At 37.3% G+C, this 25990-nt stretch overlaps 2 protein-coding genes across 2 annotated transcripts; both read left to right on the top strand.

Annotated features, from left to right (window-relative positions):
* The first annotated feature begins 3139 nt into the window (after positions 1 to 3139).
* kbtbd7 (kelch repeat and BTB (POZ) domain containing 7) lies at positions 3140 to 5113 on the top strand. Its single transcript, XM_063006486.1, has one exon. It carries the CDS (start codon positions 3155 to 3157, stop codon positions 5015 to 5017), a length of 1863 nt encoding a protein of 620 aa, XP_062862556.1. The 5' UTR covers positions 3140 to 3154; the 3' UTR covers positions 5018 to 5113.
* Positions 5114 to 12054: 6941 nt separating this feature from the next.
* On the top strand, positions 12055 to 18238 carry rgcc (regulator of cell cycle). The gene is made up of 5 exons (XM_063005888.1): positions 12055 to 12206; positions 13025 to 13198; positions 16403 to 16510; positions 16594 to 16656; positions 17750 to 18238. Exons 1-5 carry the CDS (start codon positions 12173 to 12175, stop codon positions 17755 to 17757), a joined length of 387 nt encoding a protein of 128 aa, XP_062861958.1. The 5' UTR covers positions 12055 to 12172; the 3' UTR covers positions 17758 to 18238.
* The last annotated feature ends 7752 nt before the right edge of the window (positions 18239 to 25990 follow it).

Genomic DNA, 25990 nt, shown 5'->3' with positions numbered 1-25990 from the left:
AATTACTAGTTGAAAAGTATGATCCATGGTTTTTGTTTAGTTGTCCTGAATAATTTAAAGAGTATATGGAAAAATTATACAGAAACAGAATTTCATTAAATACCATTCTTACAACGCTTGCAGAAAATGAAGACTATTTTGTATATTTACACTGCTTTGTAGTCTCCATAGGCTGGAGTTTATTTATTTATTAGGATTTTAACATCATGTTTTACACTTTCCTGTTACATTCATGACAGGAAATGGTAGTTACTCATTACACAAGGTTAATTAGTTCACAAGGTTATAGCAAACACAGTCACGGACAATTTAGTGTCTCCAATTCACCTCACTTACATGTCTATGGACTGTGGGAGGAAACCGGAGCACCCGGAGGAAACCCATGCGGACACGGGGAGAACATGCAAACTCCACACAGAAAGGACCCGGACCGCCACACCTGGAGATCGAACCCAGGACCTTCATGCTGTGAGGCGACAGTGCTACCCACTTAGCCACCATGCCCATAGGCTGGAGTATTCCTGTGTTATGTTGGCCTGCCTCAATTACTACATAGTCATCTAATCACAATAATGTAAAGTAATGATTTTTTGAGATTAGCTAAATTAATTGTCATATTCAGCAGTGCTAATTTCATGTATTGGCAAGGAAAAGGGTTATTATAGTAACGTATAAGTAACATTATTAATAATAATAAAAACGTAGTACTAGCAGTAATAGTAGTAGTAATAGTGATAGTACTAATAATACTAATAAGAATAATAATCACTAAATCATATTGTATTCTTTATTGTCAGTCATTGTCTTTAAATTATATGCTATTTGTGACTATATAGTGTTGCTTTACACAATAAGATTCCAGTAAAACATTTTTAATGTGTGACCTCAATAAATATCTTAGTAATAGGTTATTGTATCTTATTATAATACTATAATATGTTATATTAATAATTATTTTTTACCAGCCAACTTATTCTGGTTTCAATGCAGCAATACACCATGGACAATATGCCTCAATCCATAGTAGGGTAACACACATTTAAACATTTACAGTTCAAGCGTTTAAACGTCTCATTGTTCTACACAGTTTAACTTTATCATGAATTTCGGTGTAACTTAAACACGACGTTCTGTGGTTTAACAGAAATTACGTCTATTAGAATAAAAATAGCAGCAGAGGTTAAATAGTATGCTGTCACACAGACGGGTGTGCGGGCGGGACGTTACAGCTGTTTGAAGCCTACAATAAAATAAGACTCATTTGCGTACTCATACGACACTAACGTTTTTCCTCAAATCTGACGTTATAGTAAATGTCCATTTTGTGCGGTTATTTGTTATCTGCGGAATGAAATTACAAGTCAGCAAAATCAAACTTACGCTACGTTAAGGCATGAAAGGAAATCATTTAACAGACGTCGTGATTCGTGAGTCGACACTAAAGATTTCTAAACGATTCCAAACCACAAACGGCGGTTGCCAGGTTATTTTATTATTTACTTAAATGTAAAGAGAACAAGACAAATGTTAGGCTACATTTACAACAAGACAAAAGATTTTTTAAGTAACTATCGATTAAAAAAAACATTTAACAAGTCAATAAAACGTTTGTGTCTCTAAAATAAGCAAGAGAAACTAAATATGAATGATTCCATCCATCGAATGGGCAAGGGAAACTACTTAAAAATAAACAAATCTTTAAATTAATCGTGATTTGTATTATCATATTTATCATCGTTAATGTTATTATACCTCTATTCATAATAGTGCATAATTAATTTTTACAAGATCTCATTTTAAGTGGTATAAATACCCAGCTAACAAAATTACATTCTGAGAACGTTCCCCAAACGTTCCATTTTGGTTGTGGGAACGTTGCATTGGAATGTTCCCCCAACGTTATTTTGTCCAGTTTTCTTGATGTTCTCAGAACGTTTTTTTTAAGTTATGAAAACGTTCATAGAACGTTCTGGAAACGTTGTCTTGGAATGTTCTAAGAACATTCAAAATAAGGTCCTCTGAACGTTCCCTTAACGTTCCATTTTGGTTGTATGAATGTTTCATTAGAACGTTCTTTCAACGTTATTCTGTCCTGTTTTCTTAATAGATGTTTTTCACGGACGGGTGTCTTAAAACAAGTGACACCTTGATCTTATTTAAAAATAATGCTACTAATATTTAAGTGACAGAAATGTTATTGCAGCCTGAAGTGCAAAATAAATGATACATTAAAAAAACATCACTTTACTATTCACACATCAATTTACTATTAAAGACTTTGAAGATGAACTACAACTGTAACCCAGGAATCACATTAAATATGTACCAACAAATTGTATATATTGTTGCTAGTGACTAAACACGAGAGATGTAAATAAATGTACAATCTTTATTTTTAATTATCCTGCATTATAAATACTTGACTAAACGCTTCTGTTTGCTTGGGGAACAGCCTATTTAACAGTATCAGCTGCAGTTGAGCTACCACTGCCCTATTATTATTGTTGATAAGATAAGATAAGATAGTCTTTTTATTATTGTTGTTTTTATTATTATTAAGCACTATCTTAAAAAAAGTAATCTGAAAGGAATACACAATAGTTAAAGCATTTAATCCCTTTAACACATGGGAGACATTGCCAGATAAGACTCTGTAGAGTCATTTTTTAGAATGTTTGAATCTTTTAGAATCGACTCCTTTTAAAACGGATTCGAAACAGGCTTGATGTCAAGTCAACCAAACGTAAGATCAAGCGCTTGGTATTTTAACCAATCAGTGGCTTGTACTGAGCGCTTTTTTGTTAGCAAGTTTGATAGCACCGTGCTACGCTAGATCGCCGAAAGATGAGTCAACCGACAAGCGGTAGATACAGGTTTACTAAAATATAATTTATTCTTATAATGGAGAATAAACTGTTATATTAAGTGAAAATGTATTCTTTAAACATAGCTCCGCTATAAAGCAAAGGAAGTACGTCTGTTACTGGGTTGAGAGAGCGTGTTACTATGTTACATATGGGAATGAATTAGATAGCCTAGCTGAATAGAAAGCCGGTGACCGTTGTGCAGTTTGGATGCGGGTTCACCTTATTATTGTTAACATTGTGGATATAATCGAGTTGTTTGAGGTGTCATACCTATAAAAGGCTTGGAAATGGCTACAGCGAACTATTTCAGCGGTCCAGAGGAGCTAGAGGATTCAGATCATGCATTAAATCTTATGAAAGAACTGAAATTGTTCTACGACTCTCAACTTCTGGTTGATGTTACAATCGAGGTGGGTTCAGATCAGGATGGATCTTCAGGATCTTCAGGATCTTCCAGCAAAACTGAAACAGCCAAACGTTTTCAGTGTAATCGCAACATTCTGGCAGCAGCAAGTCCTTATTTTAAGAGCATGTTTACAGGAGGGTTGTATGAGAGCACCCAGAGCAAGATCACGATTCACGATGTGGATGCAGACTCCATGGCTCAGATCATTAACTACTGTTACACAGGTAAAGTGACAATCACAGAAAGCAACGTGCAAAGACTTTACACAGCTGCTAACATGCTGCAGGTGGAGTACATCCGACATGCCTGTGCTGATTTCATGTCAAGAAGGCTGGACCTATCTAACTGCACTGGGATCTTAAAATTTGCAGACACCTTTGACAATCCAGACCTGAAAAGCAAAGCTCAGACCTTCATCGCAAAGCACTTTGCCAAGCTTAGTGCCAGTGGGAAAGAGCTGTGTGAACTGGACATGAAACTAATAAAAGAAATCCTCACTTTGGACTTTCTGGATGTTGATTGTGAAAGCAAGGTGTGCACTGTGGCACTTCAGTGGATTGAACATAATCTGCCTCTGGATAAAGATGCATTGCAGATCCTTCAATGTGTCAGATGGTCCTTGTTCACAGAAAACGAGAGGTTATACTTAGAAAGCCTCAAGTCGAAACCTTTCATACACAAACACATTTCATATTTCACAGATTTCAGTACTACTGGAGATAGACCTCTGACTTTAAATCATGCCAAGCACAGAATTGGTAAGACTGCAAGAGAAATGGTGCTTTTCTTTGGAAGACCCAATGAACCTTTCATGTGTTATGATCCTTACACGGAAGATATTTACTCAATGGCGTCTCCCGCCATTAATTTAAACGTTCAAAACTTTAAACGTTCACCCATGGAAACATTTTTAGTCTGTAGCACCCCAGATAACAACCTGTACATAGCGTCGCACCTGTCAAAGCACTTTTGGGTGTATAATCCTCTGCTGAACTGCTGGCAAGAGCTGGCTGAGAGACTGCTTGGAAGAATGCACTCATACATAGGGTACCTTAATGGGCACATTTACATTCTTGGTGGAAGAGATTCTGTATCAGATGCCAGACTCAAGGAAGTTGAGTGTTACAGCATTCAAAGAAATCAGTGGACGTTCATAGCCCCTTTGCCTCATTCCTTAGGTAAGATGCAAGTTGTAACAGTCAATGAGCAACTTTACGTTGTAAACAAGAGAAGAATACTCTGCTATGAGCCCAAGAAAAACCAGTGGCTCCAGCGTGGCTCGTTAAAACGCAATAAGCTGCACAAAGCCTGCGTCTTTCAGGACCAGATCATCTGTCTTTGCGACATCCCAGTGGTGAAGGCGTACAACCCGGTCAGAGGAGAATGGAGGCGCATTGTGGACATACCCATCGACAGCAGTGCTCTGAACTACCAAGTGGTGCAACACAACAACAAACTGTTACTCCTTACTCTTGCCATTGTTCATCACAACAAAAACAGACTTGTCATACACGAGTATGACTCCTCTAGAGACACTTGGAAAAACGTGGTCACCATGTTCGGGTCTTCGTTTGGTTCGATAAGCCTTTCTGCACGCATTTACACAGCTTGCCTTAGTTCAGGACAGAACTTTATTAGTGAAGAGGATGATGACAGTGGCTCCAGTGTAGACTGGGACTTTGGATTGACTGATGCAGACTCAGATTCAGGCAGTTCAAGCTCTTTTTCTGATGAGAACTGGTAGCAAACACTGTATGAATGTGTTTTACTTTCAAGTTCAGGGATGTATGTTGGAAATACACAGGGTCTGTAATAAGGTAATAAAACAATGCTGAATGGATATTAAGGACTTTTTATTATTATGGACTGGAATTCACCTTTACTTGAATTTTAATTGTTATTAGGAGTGTAGCAATTTTGTTTATTGTTGTTTTATTGTAACAATACCCTTAGCCCATGATCTTATTCCTGAAGTCTCATCATTTGATTGAACAAAATTTAATTAAGGCAAAAAGACCAAAAATATTATTTCTTATGCTTAACAAAGCAAAACAATGTGCATTTTTGTGGCTGTATAAAATTGGCAATAAAAAAGTAATATTCCAAGAACTGCAGCTGCAAATGCTGCAAAACCTAAATGGAATTTGTAGATTTGGCTGACACCGGTGAGATCTGTTGTATTTTGGTGAATGCTACTTTTTGGAAAAAATCTTGCACTTTTTTTTCCTCTGTAATTTTAAAGATATGTCCCAATACAAAGTTAACACTTAACATTCTTTAAAAGACTGAAATTCTTTTAAAGTGTAGGACATATGGTACTTTTAAGATGACAGCATTTTTGTGCATATTTACATATTAGCTTAAAGGTATGGCTGGGACCTGTAAACCCGTACATTTGCTGTGGTTAACAAGCTGCATGGATCAAACAAAACGATGCGTAAAACAGCGGTCTCCAACCTTTTTTTGCACCAAGGACCGGTTTCATATAAGATATAATTTCACAAACCCTAGATTTGAAATGGAATAACAATACTACTCACAAATGAGCTTTTTTCGCTGCAACAACACGCTGCTCCCACCTAGGGGTGATTGGGGACAATAACACCAGTAAAAAAGTAGTGTTTTTATTGCTGATGTAACGATCTCTAATTATGTATTCCTTCTGTGCGGCCCGGTAATAAATGACCCACAGACCAGCACCGGTTCGCGGCCCGGTGGTTGGGGACCACTGGCGTAAAAGATTAATACCAGGTACTTTTCCCATCAATTAGCACCAAGGGCTAATAGCTTGGCCACATGCTTTTTCACCCAGTGCTGCCGTGCAACGAATACATATCATACATAGTGGTTTAAGTTTGTTAAAATGTAAAATACATCTGCAGTTTTAAAGCCAAGCAGGACACAATGATCCCAATTACTCTGTATCTGTCAGTTACATTTAATTTACATTTATCATGAAGCATTTGGGAGATGTTTTTTTTATTTAAATTATTTTGCAAAACAGACCAAGCAACTGAGGGCTAGGTTGGTCAGTCTGGTTTGAACCCTTGACTTCCTGATCCTGTCCCATAACCACTGAGCCATTAACAAGCTACACTGCATCTGCATCATATGGCCTAATTAATAAACATGATATCTAATGTACCTAATATGTCACATTTCCAAGCATCACAATGTATCATGTCTTGATACATAGTGAAACTGTGTACTGTAAAATTAAACATCATAAGCAAATTGTAGCTGAAATTATTTTCTCAGGATCATAATGGCAATTCAATAAAGAACTGTTATTGTATGTTTGTTTAAGAACTGGAGAAAAGCAGTATTGATGTTAAGTTATACATTGTCTTGTAAGTTGTGGTTGTATTAATTCGTATGCATATGTTAACATCATAATGTTTTTACACATTTACAAATTGTAGGATTTATGTCTGTGATGTCACTACACAATTTTGGACTTCAACACTACCTTCTTGTGTCATCATGCTGCCTTCCAATGTTTTGCTATTTATTTGTATGTTTGAGAAATGATGAGATACATCATGTAATTTATAAAATTAATGTAGAGGGTATTTATAAAAATGAATCTTAAATAAAAGCTTAAGTTTAAAGATTAAGTTTAAACTATTTATTTAGTCAGTCATCATGAAATATAATGTATTGTGGGGTTTTACTTGTGATTGTTTTTTTATTACACATAGAAATAAACTACTAATGTGTACTTTGTTGTGATTTTTCTACTTTTTTGTATTAGATTGTAAAAGTAGTGTAACTCAATTTAATTTAGATATGATGGGTGTATTAAGGTCCAATAAATTTCTAAAAATATCCTGGCACAGATCGAGAATCGAAATTAAAACGTCACGTTTATACCTGTAACCACAACAAAACTGGACCAAAAATTTGACCAAAAGTATGACATAATTCCTAATTAATGGGATATACTGTATATGCGCTATTTAGGTTATTTTCAAATATTGTCCTATTAAAAGAAAACCTCACTCATAAAACACATTTACATCTGAATCAAGTTCATTCAAAGCAACTATAAGCAACATTTAAAACCTACAGCATTATGCATACACTATGCATTGAGACAGGTAGCATTCTCTGGCATCCAACCAAACCCCCAGTGTATGGTCATTTTAGGCTTGTGTGCAGCACATATACATATTTATATTTATAATATACACATATGAACATTAAAAATAGTCCAAAATAATTTGGTAACTAGGGTTAATTAAGGACACCAGAGACACCAGAGTAAAAATGCAAAAGTGAAATACCAATATTGCAATATATTAACATCGTAAGTCCCGAACCAAGGTAGAACTTTTATAACATCATAGTTACACACTAATCTACTTTTGAACCAGAAATAGGAAAACAAAATCTTATTTTACTGGTAAAAATATAGTTGTATTGAAATAAGTGGGAACATGTTTGTCATTATCTGGCTCCATTGTTTTCTTATCTTAACAAATGTTACTATACAATATTTGTATTAAAATATTGCACTATATTTCACCACTCTTCTAAGTAGCAGAGCAGTTTTCTTCCTAAATGTTCCAAAAGTATTTCACTGTATTTTTAGGTGCAGATCTGGGACACGGCAGGACAGAAGCGTTTTGGTGGAACATTACTACTGCAGTGTACATGGTGTCATATTTGTATATGATGTGAGCAATCTGGCTTCATTTGAAAGCAAGCCAGAGTGGATTGAGGAATGTAGACGCCACTCTGCTCTGAAGGTGCCCCATATATTGGTGGGAAACAAATGTGACCTAAGACAAGAGGTTTCCACCTCACTGGCTCAGCGACTGCCGAATAACTATAATTTTCCGCTGTTTGAGACATCTGCTAAAGACCCTGCTGAGGAAGAGCATGTGCATGCTATTTTCCTTACATAAGCCCACAAGCTGAAGAATCACAAGCTTCTGAGGCTGAAACAGCAAGGTGAAAACACCTCAACCCAGCTGACCTTAAAGCCAGATGAGAAGAATTACTGTTTTTGCTTTTACTGTGGCCTTATAGAACTGCTTTAAGGGTCCTAAAGATCGACAGGTTGGGTTTTGAGTTTTCAGGTGTTTTACTTTTTGCTCTTGACCATTTATTGGTACAAGGTTTACAGTTTTAGAAGTCTTGGCATGGTTAGCGTAACAGCTATTCAGCTAAACCGAATGCTAAAAGTTTCCACATTTTTGATTCCACACAAAATGCATCTCAGTAAAACAGCTTTTAAAATGTGTTTATTTATTCCTTAAGCTGTACCACAAGCGAAATGTCAACATCCCAGACTGGAAATGTTTGCATACCTCAAATTAAATAACACTAAAGGGTGAAACCATCACATATAGAGTTTGTTAGTAGTGGAAAATGTTAAATAATGCCAAAAGTATTTGAAAAACATTGTGATGCGAGCAAGTGAATGATGATTTCTGTTGCACTACTACCAGACTGCTAGTAATACATTACAGAGCCGGTTACAAAACAGTACAGATTTTAATACTACCACAAACTGTCATTTTATTTTTTAAGCATTTATTTAGGGTGACTAAAATTTATACCAAATGGATAGCAATTCCTACATAGTAAATAGTATATTCAACTACAATTAACCTTAAATCCTAAATATTTAAAATGCAAGGTGAAAAGAAATTAAATGTTCTAGTTCATATCATGCCATACCAGACCATAGAAGGATGGACAGGTGGCTATGGTGTAATGTTGGTTTCAACTTGTGGTCAAGTGCGTAAACAAATATTTACTGTAATTTTGAATTCTATGCTGTTTGCAGTATTTGTTACATTCCGTGAATTCACATGATTTTGTTTAAAATAGGAAGACCAAAAACAACCAAAACATAATTTACTACAGAGAATGTTAAACTACGACCATACAACAGTAAATACAAACAATGATATGATGGATCACTGTGGCACAACAGGTAGTAAAAATATTTGCAAAGCAGATGTAAGTTTAATGGATACAAATCCCAGCATTACAAAAATGGTCGGGCGGCATGATGGCTAAGTGGGTAGCACTGTCACCTCACAGCAAGATGGTCCTGGGTTCGATCCCCAGGTGGGGCGGTCCGGGTCCTTTCTGTGTGGAGTTTGCATGTTCTCCCCGTGTCCGTGTGGGTTTCCTCCAGGAGCTCCGGTTTCCTCCCACAGTCCGAAGACATGCAAGTGAGGTGAATTGGAGATACAAAATTGTCCATGACTGTGTTTAATATAACCTTGTGAACTGATGAATCTTGTGTAATGAATAACTACCGTTCCTGTCATGAATATAACAAAAGTGTAAAACATGACGTTAAAATCCTAATAAACAAACAATAAACAAACAAAAATGGTCTGACTAAAATTCATGTGTACTGGTTTTCTTTTTTGTTTGGTCATTTTATCACTACTTGTCTGATGGTTTTGCTATTATAGTTTTGGTCTTTTAGAGGCCTGGATAAATATTATCTGTACAAAATTAGGCAATAAATGTCAATCACATTATTTTAAACCATGTGCTAAGCAGACTTTTAACATGAGTGTTAGATTTGTTGCCTTATGTGACCATGATTGCTATTCTTTTACACTGCAGCTATAAAAGCCATCTGCAAAGTGCTACCTCAAACAAGTCTTGTTTTACCATTTGTCTACCTGTGAAACCAAACACACAACGTGCTTTATTTTACACCTCAGGGAGAGTCATTAGTGAACAGCTGAACCCTTGAGTTCCCACCCACATCAAAGGATCTACATCATTCTTTTCTTTTTTTTATCCCACCTTTAAAAATACCTTCACATGCCACAAATGTTTCTCTGTGGGTTCTAAAATCCAGTATAAGCAAGCGTAAGTGTCATTTCTAGCAACACCACTAGATGTCACTGTAAAACCAAATTTACAATAAAACTTATTCTAATTGAAGTAAACAGTTTACACTACAGTAGTGGTGCAAAAGTCCACAATTGTTTTAGCAATGGTATAATGACCATACATAATTATGTCGAAGTGTCTTAATAAAACCATTATTCAGTATTACAACAGAAACAGAAAAAAAAACTAGTATCAGGGTCACTAAAAAAAACCCCAAAACTTGGTCATCCAGAAACACTGAGCACAAGGTCAGGAATACACACTGGACACACACTTTAGAGCAGTTTGAACACCTTTTGGAAGGAAACCTGTCACCCAGTAACTGGAGTCACCCAGTCAACCTTTAACTTCAGCTAAGCTTTGCTAATAAGCAGTCAAGCTTTGCTAAAATGTATACATCATAACATTCAAAATGCCAAGAATTACAAAATTTGAGAGACATAAAATCATAATTTTGCCTCAGCATTCTTAAAAGGAAATCAGCAAACATGCTGGATACTCAAGATGTGGTATTTTAGCTGTTATACAGAAATTTAATGAATCAGGAGAGGGAAAAAGATCAAAATCTGACAAAAAGTTTCTCAGAGATTCTTTTTCGAGAGACTGGAAGAAGTCTAGCAAGGACCTGACTCAGCATCTGAGCATCAATAAAGCCATTTTGTTATGAAATATGTGTGTGTGTGTGTGTGTTTTTTGTTGTTTATTTTGTGTACATATTTCCTGTACAACAAAGCTAGTGGCAGCCTAACACTTTTTTTTTTAATCTCACTTAATATTCACAATCTGTGAGCAAGTTCATATGTGGTCCTAAACCAATGAAAGACAGCATTGTGGCAGGACGGCACGGTGGCTAAGTGGGTAGCACTGTCGCCTCACAGCAAGAAGGTCCTGGTGGGGCGGTCCGGGTCCTTTCTGTGTGGAGTTTGCATGTTCTCCCTGTGTCCGTGTGGGTTTCCTCCAGGTGCTCCTCCAGGGCTTCCTCCCACAGTCCAAAGACATGCAAGTGAGGTGAATTGGACTGTGTTCGATATATAACCTTGTGAACTGATGAACCTTGTGTAATGAGTAACTACCGTTCCTGTCATGAATGTAACCAAAGTGTAAAACATGACATTAAAATCCTAATAAACAAACAAACAGCATTGTGGCAGCTTGTACCAAGGGTATTGCATGGTCAGTCTATGAGGAGTTTGGCATATTCTCTTTGGATTTACTTTTAGTTTGCTCCACGCCCTGGGTGTGAGTAAGTAAGTAAATGTAGGAGTGTGTGGTGCCCGGTTATGAGCTGGCTCCCAGGCTGTATCTTTTGCCTTGAGCCCAATGTTACAGGACAGTAATAGCCCGGTGCTCATAAGGTTGCTGGTTCAAGCCACACTACTGCCAGATTGCCAATGTTGGGCCCTTGAGCAGGGCCGGCGCTAGGGGGGGGCTGAGGGGGGCATTGCCCCCCCAAATTGTGTCTTTGCCCCCCCAAGCAAAGCAGTCCAGAACCGGGGCTAGGGGGGGCTGAGGCGGGCATTGCCCCCCCAAATTGTGTCTTTGCCCCCCCAAGCAAAGCAGTCCAGAACCGGGGCTGCCCTTGAGCAAGGCCCTTAACCATCACTTGCTTAAATTGTATTAGTTAAAATGATCCAGTTACACCAGTCTGCTGAATGCCTTCAAATAAAGAAGATGTGAAATGAGAGCTGTTTACAAGCACATAGTTGTAGCAGTGACGCCTGGCCCTTAGCTTATTAAATAGTATGTGAAACAGTATGCTGGGTGTATTAGAGAAGAATGCGCTATGGCACGTAGCCATGAGCACTGACGCGCGTCCCCGCCCCCCTGACTCCGCCCTGACTCCGCCCACCAGCGTGGTGTGGGGGAATATTTAAAAGCAAAGTGGCGCAGCTCAGAGCATAAAGAGCGCTAACACACACACACACACACACACGCACGCACGCGTGTACACGCAGAGAGAAAGTGCAAAGTGAGAAGAAAGTTCACGTTGGATAGTTAGAAATTGCGCTAGGATAACCACAGAAGAATGAAGTCACCAAAGATAAAGTCTACAAACAAATGTAAGTTCACCTAATTAACTTCTTTAGCCACAATAATCTGACATCATTTACAGATCAATGCTGGTTTATTTGCTCAGTGGGTAGCACTGTCGCCTCACAGCAAGAAGGTCCTGGGTTCAAACCCCCGGGTGGAGCGATCGCTCCACCCGGGGGTTTGAACCCAGGACCTTCTTGCTGTGAGGCGACAGTGCTACCCAGGGGCAGCAGGGGCCAGTGCCCCTGTGACAACCAGCTTGGCCCCCCTAGGAATACAGTATATGTAACTCAAATTGAATATGAAAAAGAAAAGGACTGAATAAATGACATTTAAGCAGAGCAAATGCCTTAAATGGTGATTCTTTGTTGATCTGTTTACATCAAACTCAAGAAAATGTAGACTGAAAACTGCATAAATAAAATGTTGAATTCTATTGAATATCGACTGTTTCCTCTTAATGCCCACAATGCACATTTGGGCAGAAAGTAATTGGCCCCTCTAACATAGCCTCTGGCCCCTGCCTGGCCCCCCCACCTCACATGGTCTAGAACCGCCACTGTCCCCAGGTGGAGCGGTCCGGGTCATTTCTGTGTGGAGTTTGCATGTTCTCCCCGTGTCTGTACACACACAGTCCAAAGACGTGCAGTCAGGTGAATTGGAGATACAGAATTGTCCACGACTGTTTGACAATAAACTTGTGAACTGATGAATCTTGTGTAACCAGTAACTACCGTTTCTGTCATGAATGTCACCAGTGTAAAACATGATGTTAATAAATGTTCCACACACGTGTTGCACTGATCAACATGAGGTCTAAGATCTGTTCCTGTCACTGTTTCAGCCTTCATTGAGGAGGATGACGACCTAAACGCAGTGCTGTGTGAGTTTGATGCAGTGATAGAGGATTTCACCTCTCCATTCGAGAAGAGACATTTCAGATATGATGAACACTTGAAGACGATGAAAAGGAGGAGCAGTGCAAGTATCAGTGACAGCGGGATCAGCGATTCAGAGAGTGAGTTCCACACCTGCTCACATTCTACAACCTATAACCCACTATTATGTAATGTTACGTTTACATGTTGGCATTTAGGAGATGCCTTTATCCAAAGCGACTTACAGTACTGTGAGAGTATATTAGTATTAGTATAATATTAGTATATAATATATATTATATAATGTAATATAATATAATATTAGTATTTTGTCTAATTGAGGGTTAAGGGCCTTGTTCAAGGGCCCAACAGTGGCAACCTGGCAGTGGTGGGGCTTGAACCAGTGACCTTTGGATTATTAGTCCAGTACCTTAACCACTAGGCTACAACTGCCCCAGCCCCTGTAATGCCCCTGTAATGTTCTAGAAAGAGTTAGTGATTACAGTGTATGTGGGGCACTTTTTAAGGCGAAGTGGCTGCATCACCCATGGTGATCAACCTGGTCATCCAGAAACACCGAGCACAACGTCAGGACACACACTTTAAAGAAGTTTGTTCACCTTCTGAAAGAAAACCAGAGTAACTGGTCAGGGTAACTAAAAATCACCCAAAAACCTGGTCATCCAGAAACACTGAGCACAAGGTCAGGAATACACACTGGACACACAGAGCAGTTTGAACACCTTTTGGAAGGAAACCAGAGTAACTGGAGTCACCCAGTCAACCTTTAACTTCAGCTAAGACCATAAAACAACCTAAACAACCTATCTGAAAGACAAATATTAACCATGGAAATGGAAATATTGTATAACAAGGCTCCTTGGTTAATTATATAATTGAAGAGGATCATGGTCTCAGAGACCTAGGGTTAGAATATGGGCAGAGATTGTAGAACGGAGCTAACTCATGACAGACTGTTCCCAATAACATCTTAATTCTATTGAATCTGTGATAAATAGATCAATATAACGGCATGCATTACTACATACAGGTGATTACTTCTACAAGATAGCGCAGGGTGTGTCAGATCGGAAATGGAAGTTTAGTTAGCGTTTATCTCGCGACACACCTTTTGCTGTAATAAATAATCATATACTTGACTTTTAGATTCGAGCTGGGGTGGGTGGGGTGTCTGGAATATGTGGCCCCTGATAAAAAATCTAACTCATGGCCCCTGGTCTATTACTATTAGCCCAGCCTTGACTTAATACCACAAGATGTATCCTAAAATGTAATGTATCTATATCATTTTATCATAGCTTGGTAAACCACCCACCTAACCGAAATGAGGATAAGGAAGTAAAAATGTTTATGGCTGATTTTGCAGGCAAATGATACAAGGTTGATTTCCATCTGATTGGTATAAAATTCAAATCACATATGTGGCACGTGTCTCACATCTACACATACACAAGCACACACTCACACACACTCACCCACACCCAGCGAAATGTCTGTGGGCAGCTTTTATAACCACACACAGTCTAAATGAAGCTGCAGTGAATGTCATACACAAGCCATTTTTAAACATTTGTGGGGGCAAAAGATTTGCTTTGCATAGTTTTGTTCTCCATTTATTAAAGTTCCATCAGTCAAAAGCTGGCTTGTTTGATGATGTCATACTGATGCAGATAATATTCCATTTTTGAGGTGGTGCTCACCACTCATTACCACTGAGATCTCCAGCTCTTGAGTTGACAGACACAGTTGTCAGAGGGAAGGGGGTTGAGGTGCCTTAATGTGGGGAAATCACAGAGCAACATAGTGTCTCATCGTACGGCTCTCTGTGACAGTGATTGCTCATGTGTCAGAGGGGGCACTGATAGTTTGTGAGACTCCTTGGTCAAGGCACACACAGACTGGCAGGCAGCATTGAATTAAAAGCTTTAGAGAAAGTGCAGTAGTGCATGGAAAGCCTGAACCTCAGCACAGGATGATTAAGTGTATTAGTAGGTTTAATAGGCACTCTGGAGAAAATGGGGTATCAATTTCAACACTCATGTTTGTACTTAAGTCATTAAATACTTAAATGTATCAACAGTGCAAAATAAGTTTTAGATTTCCACAGGGCAAAGCTAGGTGTACAAAAACAATGAATTTATACAGCTAGTGATAAAGGAACCAGTCAGATTTTAAGGAGCTTGAAATTCATGGAATAAATACAACCTTTATTATGTTACTTGCAAACTCACTTGTCTTTCTGTAACAACGTCAGGTGTGAAATAGGACAACAGTGGGTAAACATGCCAGGGTTGAGTTACTTTACACAGATAGAAGCAAGCTTACTCTGACTTGTGGCTTTTAATAAACAAATCCAACAGTGGACGGAATTCTTACGTGATACAGAGGTTCTTCTCAACCATTGTATTAGCTGGGATGCAAATGGCCACACAGAGACCAAAGCTGCTCTCACATTCATAGATGATGATAATAGGCTTATAGTACCGACCCCACCTCCGGGAGCCAGCAAATAGCCCCATAATCCACAGGATGAAAGCCATGATGGTCAGCAGTAGAACAGCTAGTACTTTAAGTCAGTGGTTCTCAACTTAAAGCCTATGGGCTACTTCCAGCACCTGAGAGATGAAAGTCGAGTGAAATAGTATAGGTTGGGAAATGTATATGAATGATATTTAAGATATATGACATATCATTTGTATTTATGATATATCTATTAACCCTGCTGTTTAATTCTTTCCAATGTCTTAAAAACATTGTTTAGAAACATCTGTTTTTGTCAGCTATACATCTTTTAGTCACACCCTTTATGTTGAATCTAATATGATAAAAAGAGACAGGACCTTCAACCACACAGATGCAGGAAAGGTATAAAACCTTCCATGTTGTGTTTCGGAAATAGTTCAGTTATATAAAAACCAATGTTTAACAAAGCGGTTTATTACAAACTGTTCCAAAGGTAGTTGCTACAAAGTTATGAGTAACACAAAAACACCTGGTTCAGTAAAAAGAGTCGGTTAATTCACAGGGGGTTCCCACCTCCAGCAACAACACTACAAAGGAACCAGCTGCCAAATAGCATTTTCTTGATTACCACACAGGTGAAGATCTAAATAAAGCCTAGATATTTAGCCATTATCTCACAGCCCTGTATAGTCCTGTTGTTAGTATATTATGATAGTTTTGCTTAAAACAGTTAAGATACAAGGTAGTTGAAAGTTTTGTATGCTGTGGGGGTGAAGGAAAGGCATGTTCATCTTTAGTGAATGCCCACACAGGAGGAAATGTATGTTTAACCACCCTCATGTTTTCCATTTATGGAACAGGTGCAGAATCTCTCAACAGGAACAGCTATAGCTTCAGCGATGAGAAGCTCAACTCCCCCACAGTGTTCTCTCCTTTAACTCTTAGTCCTTCAGTCATGTCACCTAAACGTGAGTCACAAGCTTTAAATCTGTACACGTTAAACATAGTTTGTTGATTGTTTTTTTTAACTCATTTTGTAATATTCTTACAGCTAAACTTGGTGACACCAAAGAACTGGAAGACTTCATTGCTGACCTTGACAAGACATTAGCAAGTAAGTGCTAATCACATGACTTCAGTTACTGAGTAACAGCATTGATTTGGTCTGATTAGACCAAAACACCTTGTACGTTTACCAACATTTACCAGGTAGGGTAGGGAAATCTTCCCCAAGTTTAAATCCATAATAGCATAATAGACTGGCATGGCAGTTTACCAGGTCAAGAAGCGGGTACAATTTCCAGGTAACTACATTGTTAATTAATGTGTACATTAACAAAAGTCAATACACCCAAGCTGACACCTACTGAAGAAAATAATTTAACTAGACAAGACTACAAATATCTGCAAACTAGAGTAATTCAGAAATGAAGGTGCTGTTGGCCGTTCATGGTGAGGATGATATTCTTGTTAAATAAAGGGCTGTCTCATAAAGGAAAGAACTCAAATGACTTGAAATGTTTAAGGAAACTGAAGCTAACAAATTCAACCACCTAAAAATCCAGATTTAAATTTGAGTTGTTGCCTCTGTTTTTCTTTCCTTATGTTTATAGAACCTAAACATATACTGGATTATTTGCTTGCAAAATATGAGTAAGACACTACAAGAATAACAATAATTCTGTTGTTTTGATAAAAACTGACTGACACCTCTTATAAATGTCATTATTTATGGGTATTCTTATGTCACCTTGTTACACATTTTTTAAAGACTTATTACTGCTATAAAAACCATACTGTTTTAACGTACAGGCTGTGAGTGTAAAGGCTGGCAATATCAATGTTGAGCTGTTAGCTTCGCTCGGTTTGTTTGTTTTGAATCGCTGTTGTACGGGCACAGTGCTATAACATGTCCCCGAGCGTGGAATGTATATGTGTGTAAAACATGAAATGAATACTGTAACTGTCAGACAGAGGTGCTTCAGGGAAAGCTTTACAGCTTACAGTCTCATTCTGCTTCTGTCTTTGATACTTTATGTCCTCCAGTCTTTATATCACAACAGTTAAGGTTGGCATATTTATGGTGTGCAGTGTTTACACGGGATCTGTTCATTAAAATGAAACTCCTTTCAAAAATACCTTCACAATTAATGACCAAAAGAGACCATAAGTGTTAATCGTGTACTTGTTTTTTTTTTTTTCTGTAGGCATGTGAACTGGAACAACTCAACAGGAAAAACATCTTGGTGCCACTGGACACGGCATGATTTTGGGCCTACATGCCAAATCATTGTGTAATTTATGAAGACTACAGAATCTCCTACAGTTTCACATCAGAAGAAACGCTCCACCAAACAAACACACAGAAACATCGACACTATCAGGACTCATTGAGCTTTCTCTGGAAAACTTGATCTGGAAGTTAATTTAAATTACTTTTTATAGAAAGTTGTAATTGTATAAACTGGTCATTGTAAATGTATTGTGAATATACTGTATATTTTTGTATTTAATGTACATGTACATTTTTTAAAGTCTATTGCTTTGTTATAAGAAGCTTTTCTGCCTAAGGTGTTGCATCTTTAATTAAAATGCAAAACTTAATTTACTAAAAAAAGGGTTGGAAAGAAACCTTAAGTGTATTTAATACATTTATTAACTACCTGAGATTAAAAAGGTGAAACTGTGACTTTAAATTCTTCCTCTGTTGTTGTTGTTGTGTGTGTTTTGTCTGTGTATATAGTGGTGGAGGCTAATTTTAATTATTTTCAGGGCCTGAATACTTTTATATTAATAAATGAATTCAGTTTTTGATTTTTTAAGTATTTCGGAAAAACTCTAAAATGTTTTAAACATGTAACTTGATGGATAAAAATAGAAAAGCCAAGGGGCCGAATGCACTGTATATAGTGTAGCCTCTAAACACTGAAGTTTCAGTAAGAAATATCTGCCTTTACCTTGTCTATAATAAGAAATGAGACTCACTCATCTGTGTAGTGAAAAAAAAACAGGCAACATTTATTTACTACTGAGTCAATGCATAACCTACACACCTAAGAGTTGGAGAGAGTATCAGTAATTTTTTATATATATATATATATATATATAAAAGGGTTTTCAACACTGGGAAAAGGGTTGGACAAAGTATCAGTATTTTTTTAAATATATGTGTAAACATTTATATTAACATGTTTATACTCTTGAAGCTGCTGTAACATTGCAAATTTTCCCCTGTATGATAATGAAGAAGAAGAAGAACCTTTATTTGTCATTATACTTGCATACAATGAAATTTAGTTTGACACTTCAAAAGATAAAAAGAAGAAGAAAAAGTATTTACATAAACATGTGGATATTTACACAGGATGAACCACTACACAAAATAACCAGTACAATTATGGTACAAGTATGGATTTCAAGATAAATAAAATAAATTATGGGTGAATACATAAAGTGACTGTGCTCTGTGGAGATACCAGTTTAATTTAAAAAATGCTTGGGTGAGAAAATTGTTGTATGTAGATGTGCAAATACGCAGTGTTCAAGTTCACAGTCTTTGAGGGGTGGGGAGGAGTGATTGAGGTCACAGAAGAAGCTGTTTCTCAGTCAAAGGCTATCTTATCCTATCTTATCTGGTAAAAATATTTTAAGAATATATTTTAAAAAGAAAGCTTAATTTTCTATGTGTGAACCTGCAGGAATGGTTCTGGGGATGTCATTTGAGGGAATGCTGTTTAAAACATGGAAAAAAGGCCCATTAAATATGAAGGTCTAACAATCAATGATCCAAGGCTATTAGCATTGTTAAAACACTAATAATTAGGTAAGATACCAGGGCAGCACAGGACTTGCACAAGGACTCACTATCACACAGGATTTAGAGCAGCCAGCTCACCTTCTGTCTGTTTTTGAAAGGTAAAATGAAAATGGAGAAACCAGAAGAAAGCCATACAGACATGGGAAGAACATAATAAAATCTCAGGTTCTCAAGAATCACATTACTTTGCAGCACCCACTCTACCAGCTGCACCACTCTGCTGACTCATGAATGGCAAAATACTATATATAAGCAAAATATGAAAATACTTTTTCTTAAAACGTTACTGCTCAATCCTGGACACAATCCAGCTGAACTTTTAGTTCTTTGCTGAAATGATGCTCTGTAAAATTAAATATGAATGAATTAAAATCTTAATTATGCTTTTGCTTTTGTGTTTTTAACAAAGTTAACACAAACCACAGGCTACTGAAGAGCAACTATCCTCCACCTGTGTGGACAGGACAGACGCCTTGTGTATTCACCTACAGGCCTGAGGCCAGCTAATGTCCAATATGTTGACACGACAGCCTAACTCTGGAGTTGTGCTCAATCATTTTTAAAACCAAATTGGCATTTGGCTGCTTCAGGCACCTTTTTGGCAGCGCATGCTGTGTGAGCTTGGCAGGCAGGAGATGGGCAGTGAGCTGGAAGTGTGGGAAAAAAGCATGGGATGGCAACAACTCTGTCTTCTTATTTTGCAGCATGGAAGAGTACTATGGCAAGAAGTAACTTTCTTACTGAATACCTTAATATCCAACTCGAGTTTCTAAAAAACATGTTACACAATGCAGCAGGAAGTGACAGGATATACTCCTTCTACAACTCTGCCCCTTCTTAAAAGTCCAAAAATGACACACTTATTAGAGTCTGGTAAGTAATGATTTCTGTTACATAATGTACCGATAGTGTATGCGTTCTAATGTGTGCAGGCATACTAGCCCTACTTACAAGGGCAAAGCTGATTCTTGCTAAATATACACAGTTGTATGATCACAATCACAAATTAAAAGGTCATGCCACAAAGTTAAAGCCACTCTCTTCTCAGCCAGCCTAATTTTCTAATTTGCTGCATGTATATTTTTGTCCCATCATATTTTAGGAAAACCCTAAGAAACTTGTAGAGAACCTAAACCTATGCAAGTTTTGGACAAAGAAATATGTGTTCCAATTATTCAATCACTGATGATGAACCGTTTCAGGAGACTTAAGGCTTAACATTTGTGTGTATGTACACTTTTCTCTTAAACTGTAACTTTATGTATAAGGAGATATAATTAAAACACTGACATACATATTTTGATGCCAAATTTATTTGCAGTACAATATACATTTCAAATGGTGAAGTTAAAACACATTATAAACTTTGTTGCAATTTATTAGGTACATCTACTTCTACATCTACTTTGCACCTCCATGAATTGGCCTTATTAGAGTGTACACCAATCACATGCAGTTAAATGTAGAGGGAAAAAAATAAATGAACTTTAAAACTCTAAAAGAGCTTTCAGAAACTGAAAAAGCTGTTGGATGAAAAATAATATCTGCAGCACTCTAGGAATAAGGCATTTATGAAAGAGTGGCAAGACAGGAGAACTGCTGAGACTGGAGTTTGCTTAAGAGCATGTGAAATAAAATTTTACTCTTTGGGCAGGACACCAAACGTTATGTCTGCCAAAAAACAGACCTGGCCAAACACCCCTATGATGAAACATGGTGGTAGCAGCATCATGTTATGAGGTGCTTCTCAATGACATGGAGAATAAGACTGGTAGAAACTGAGAGACACATGAAGCCAAATACAGAAACATCCTTGAAGGAATGTGTCAGTGACCCAAAGCAAGAACCAAACCAAGAACGTCTCTGGAGAACCCTGAAGATGACAGTTCAGAGATGCTCACCATCCAATCTGACAGAACATATAAGGATCTTGTTGTTAAGAGGATACTTTTTTCATTATTTCTTTCCAAACACTGCTTTTGTTTGTCTGTACATAGCCAATTATAAAACAGTTAGGACAGTAAGTAAAGTTAACGTCTTATCCTATTAAATTCCTAATTTGGAGCCTGCAACACATTTCAAAAAAGTTGCGACAGGACAAACTAAGAACAGTTCAGCAGTTGGGAATAAATTAAATGTTACCAAAAGGCTCAGTTGTTTACAATCAAGGATGGGTTAAAGTTCACAATACAGCAAAAGTCCAGTAGTTTATGAATAATGGTTCTCAAAGCACAATTGCAAGAAAATTATGGATTTCACATCTACAATCCATAATATTATTAAAACATTCAGACAATCTGGAGAAATCTGTATGCACCAGGGGAAAGGTGATAATATTAAATGTCTGTGTTACATCAGTTTGACTTTTACTAATACTGCAGGTGCTAGACTGGCCTGTCTGCAATCCAGACACCAAGACCCCAGAATGTTGAGGAGCTGAAGTGTTTGTATTAAACAAGAACGTGAAAAGTCCCCAACTAATTAAAATCACTTAAAATCAAGCAGGTTTATTTCTTGCAAATGTGCACTTTAAATGTACAGTTCTTGTTAAGAACATATGTGTAGCTATGTCTCATCTTCCAACCACCTTTTACACAGACAGATGGGAACTTTGTGGCAAACAAAAAAAGCCAACCAAAGGCGTGTTGTGGTAAAAAAGAATTATATGGAATACAACAAAATCTACACTAATGCAATAACCTATAGTTGTTCACTGGCAGTGGGTGTCTAATAAGTAGACCAGTAAGAGCACACAATACTGAAAACTCCAGCAACTATTCTGTACCCAATAAACCCTGATGAAATATAATAATTGGCAACACAGTGTATATTACAGTCTCTGAATGGTATTTTCCACATGTCAAATTTAAAAAGACAGAAATTATCCTCATGAACTCAGTGAAATAGCACAGAGCGTGTCTTGTAACTACACTTAGGGGCAAAATAAGCAAAGAGAAATCTGGAAAACGGTGCTGCCAAAGTCTCAAAGCACTGAAATAAATGGAAAATAAAGAGTTGACATATGATAGGTAAATACCTGACGAGTTTGATCATGCATAAAGCTTGCAGGCACAGAATGCTGTTTAGAGTTCAGCCCACCGAATTCAATACATCTTGTTTGTAAATGGTAAGCCTGTGGCATGCCCCCTTTTCCATTTGACAATGTTTAGCCCCACTCAACAGTTCTTAAAACAAGGGAGAAACAACTACAGAGTAGCTAGATCTGGTATATTAATATATTAGTTTTTAATATAAAACAAAATGATATATATTAAGTAATTTATATTACGTGGGTATAAAGGTTATTGCTTATAGTGAGCTAACAAACATTTTTCTGTCTTTTTATGAAGCTGCAGTAAACTGTAGTCCTCAGTTGCTCCTTCACTGGCTATTTCCCATGTGCAGCTAGAAAAGCGTATGCACCACTTCTGCATGCCAACCCAAGCAGCCCAGGATTTCTGGCTGTTAAATCACTTGGATCATTTAGTGTGCAGTAAAGTAGCTCTTTTTCCACTTAATGTAACCATTTTACACGTTTTATGAGAGGCTAATGTTATCATCATTTATCTAAACCTCAGCTTTCAGAATGGTAATGCAAACAACCAGCATCAGCAAAAAATGTGTCTGATGTCTTGAACACATGGGAATTCAGATGGATTAATTTAAATCTGCAGTCATAACTTGATCTAATAAACATTCTTTCACTTTCCAAAGACACAGAGCTACAAAAATATATAACAGAACATGCAGTTAGTGACTCTCAATTTATGTATGTACTGGACAGTGACAAAATTGAAATGTACACTTATTAGTTATAACATTAAAACCACCTCCTTGTTTCTACACACATTGTGCATTTTATCAGCTCCACTTACCATATAGAAGCACTTTGAGGTTCTACAATTACTGACTGTAGTCCATCTGTTCCTCTGCATGCTTTTTTTAGCCTGCTTTCACCCTGTTCTTCAATGGTCAGGACCCACACAGGACCACCACAGAGCAGGTATTATTTAGATGGTGGATGATTCTCAACACTGCAGTGACAATGACATGGTGGTGGTGTGTTAATGTGTGTTGTGCTGGTATGAGTGGATAAGACACAGCAGCGCTGCTGGAGTTTTTAAATACTGTGTCCACTCACTGTCCACTGTATTAGACACTCCTACCTAGTTGGTCCACCCTGTAGATGTAAAGTCAGAGACAATTGCTCATCTATTGCTGCTGTTTGAGTTGGTCATCTTCTAGACCTTCATCAGTGGTCACATGATGCTGCCCACAGGGCGCTGTTGGCTGGATATATTTTTGGTTGGTGGACTATTCTCAGTTCAGCAGTGTGGTTTTAATGTTATGGCTGATCGGTATATAGTGTATATATATATATATATATATATATATATATACTGTATATATATATATATATATATATATATATATATATACAGTTAAATGAAAGTGAAGATCACTAAACAAATTTGGTTAACAGTTTCAGAGATTAACCAAATCACACTCACAAACACAGCTGCACTGATGATGGTTTTACTAGGTTGAGTGCTTATAAACACTATTTATAAGCTATAACATTCTGATGATAAGCACTTTACTATGTAACAGACTTACAGGTTTCCAAAAAGCTAAGAAGGTGGGTGCTCAAGTTAAGTTAATTATTGCTTGAAGAAAAGTAATGTCAGCATGTGTTAATTGTGGTCACAAGTGACAGGAATAAACAGCAATTTATAGGCAAAATACAGTCACAAAAATAACATTAAAACAATCAATAAACATCTCTATTACTCTATATTTGGGTGAAATAATAGTAATAACAGGGACAGCAGTTAAGGTACAGATTAGAAGTTTGTGGGCCCATAAGCAAGGCCAATAACAATAACTTTTATTGTCTAGTTTTAATTAGCTTCAAATACAAGTGCCTGCCATGTAAAACTATTCCAAAGTAATATAAAAAGTAAATATGCTGCTACGGATTTAAACCCCCATTATGTTATAATGCCCCCCAGGATGGCAATGCACTTTAGATTTGAGACCACATGGAATGCACATTCATCTCTCAAGCAGACTCTGTATTGTCTTTGTCCTTCCTCTGACCTCTGCGACATCAACCACCATTCACCCACACTCAACAATAAAGTAGCCTGATGTCAGAGGTCACAGAACAAGGCCTGGGAGTAAGATCAAAAACTAAAATTGAGAATAGCTGGATTATGAACCAATATCCTTGCTTTGTGTGAGGGAAAACAATAGTTGTAAATAGTTGTAAAAAGTGATATTCAGGAGACTTCATTAGTATCTGTTAAAGCAGTGGTCAGTAAATGTCCACTCTACTAAACAAAAGTTTCTAATAACAAATGTTTTAGTAAAAGCAACACTGGAATGTTTAATTATAGATAACGCTTAGTACCCCTACATTCATTAGAGTACATTTGCATGAATAAACCTCTTATACCCTGGTTTATGCAGCTTTATTTATTTCCTTTGAAATAAATTTGTTTGCTTCTCACAGCTCACAAAACACATGACATGTTTCAATGACAATGCTATCCAACACAAACTACTGCCATTATGCATCCATTTTCATCATTAAAACGTGCCCACCATACCCACCATCTATATCTACACATTTAAAATCTTGTTAAAGCACTTCAGCTATAGCACACATCACTTTAGCTTTATCAGTTTAAGAATGTAGGTCAGTGCAGATGCTGAGCCTATACGGTCTGATGTTATTATCTGATCCCTCATCTCAGGAAAGAAGCCATAACATGATGCCTAGGACAACAAATCTATACTTGCTAAAAGTACATGAGACATGTATATGAATAACATATTTTTTATAACATATAAAAAAAAAGTATGTATAACACAATTCAATACCAAAAATCACATTATAACATCTTTACTGTCCTTGAACATACCAGAATCTGAAAAAAAAAATGAATGTACAATAGCTATCATCCCATATTAGCAGGCCAGTCTGCTAACTAGAACTGTTAGCTTACATTCTGACATGTAGACACAAATAGAATTTTGGAATCTTGGTTTGCATACATAGCCACACCAGCCCAAAATAATTCTAATTATGGCAAGTATTTTTGAATTCATGTGTTTCAGTCAGAACAATTGCTAACAGCTGTAATAAATAAATTCTATAAAGGAAATTACATGCGTCCAACTTTGCAGCAACAGTTTAGGTAAGGCCTTTTCCTGGTCCAGCATTACTGTGTTCAGTAAAATTTGGTTTAAGGAAACTCCAGTGTCCTGCACAGAGCTCTGACCTCAGCCCCACTGAACAACCCTGAAATGAACGAAAACATCAATTGAGGCTTTCTTGACCAACATAAGTGCCCAGCCATACAAATGCTCTTTTGACTGAATGGGCACAAATTCCCACAGATTCCCACAAATTCAAAGTCTTGTGAGAAGCCTTCTCAGAAGAGTGGCTGTTGTTATAGCTGAAAAGATCACATATAGGCAAAAACACCATTTGGGATGCCCAACAAGCTCATGGTCAGGTGCCCAAATACTTTTGGTCATACAGTGCACCTTAAGTATAATGAATTGACCTGGAAAACATTTAAAATTTCATGTATCAAGATGCAATCTGCCAACCGAGTTGCAG

Source organism: Trichomycterus rosablanca, chromosome 12 (genome assembly GCF_030014385.1).
Source record: "Trichomycterus rosablanca isolate fTriRos1 chromosome 12, fTriRos1.hap1, whole genome shotgun sequence".
NCBI classification, from domain to species: Eukaryota; Metazoa; Chordata; class Actinopteri; order Siluriformes; family Trichomycteridae; genus Trichomycterus; species Trichomycterus rosablanca.
The sequence above is the reverse complement of the archived record's forward strand: the minus strand, read 5'-3'. Positions and strand labels throughout refer to the sequence as shown.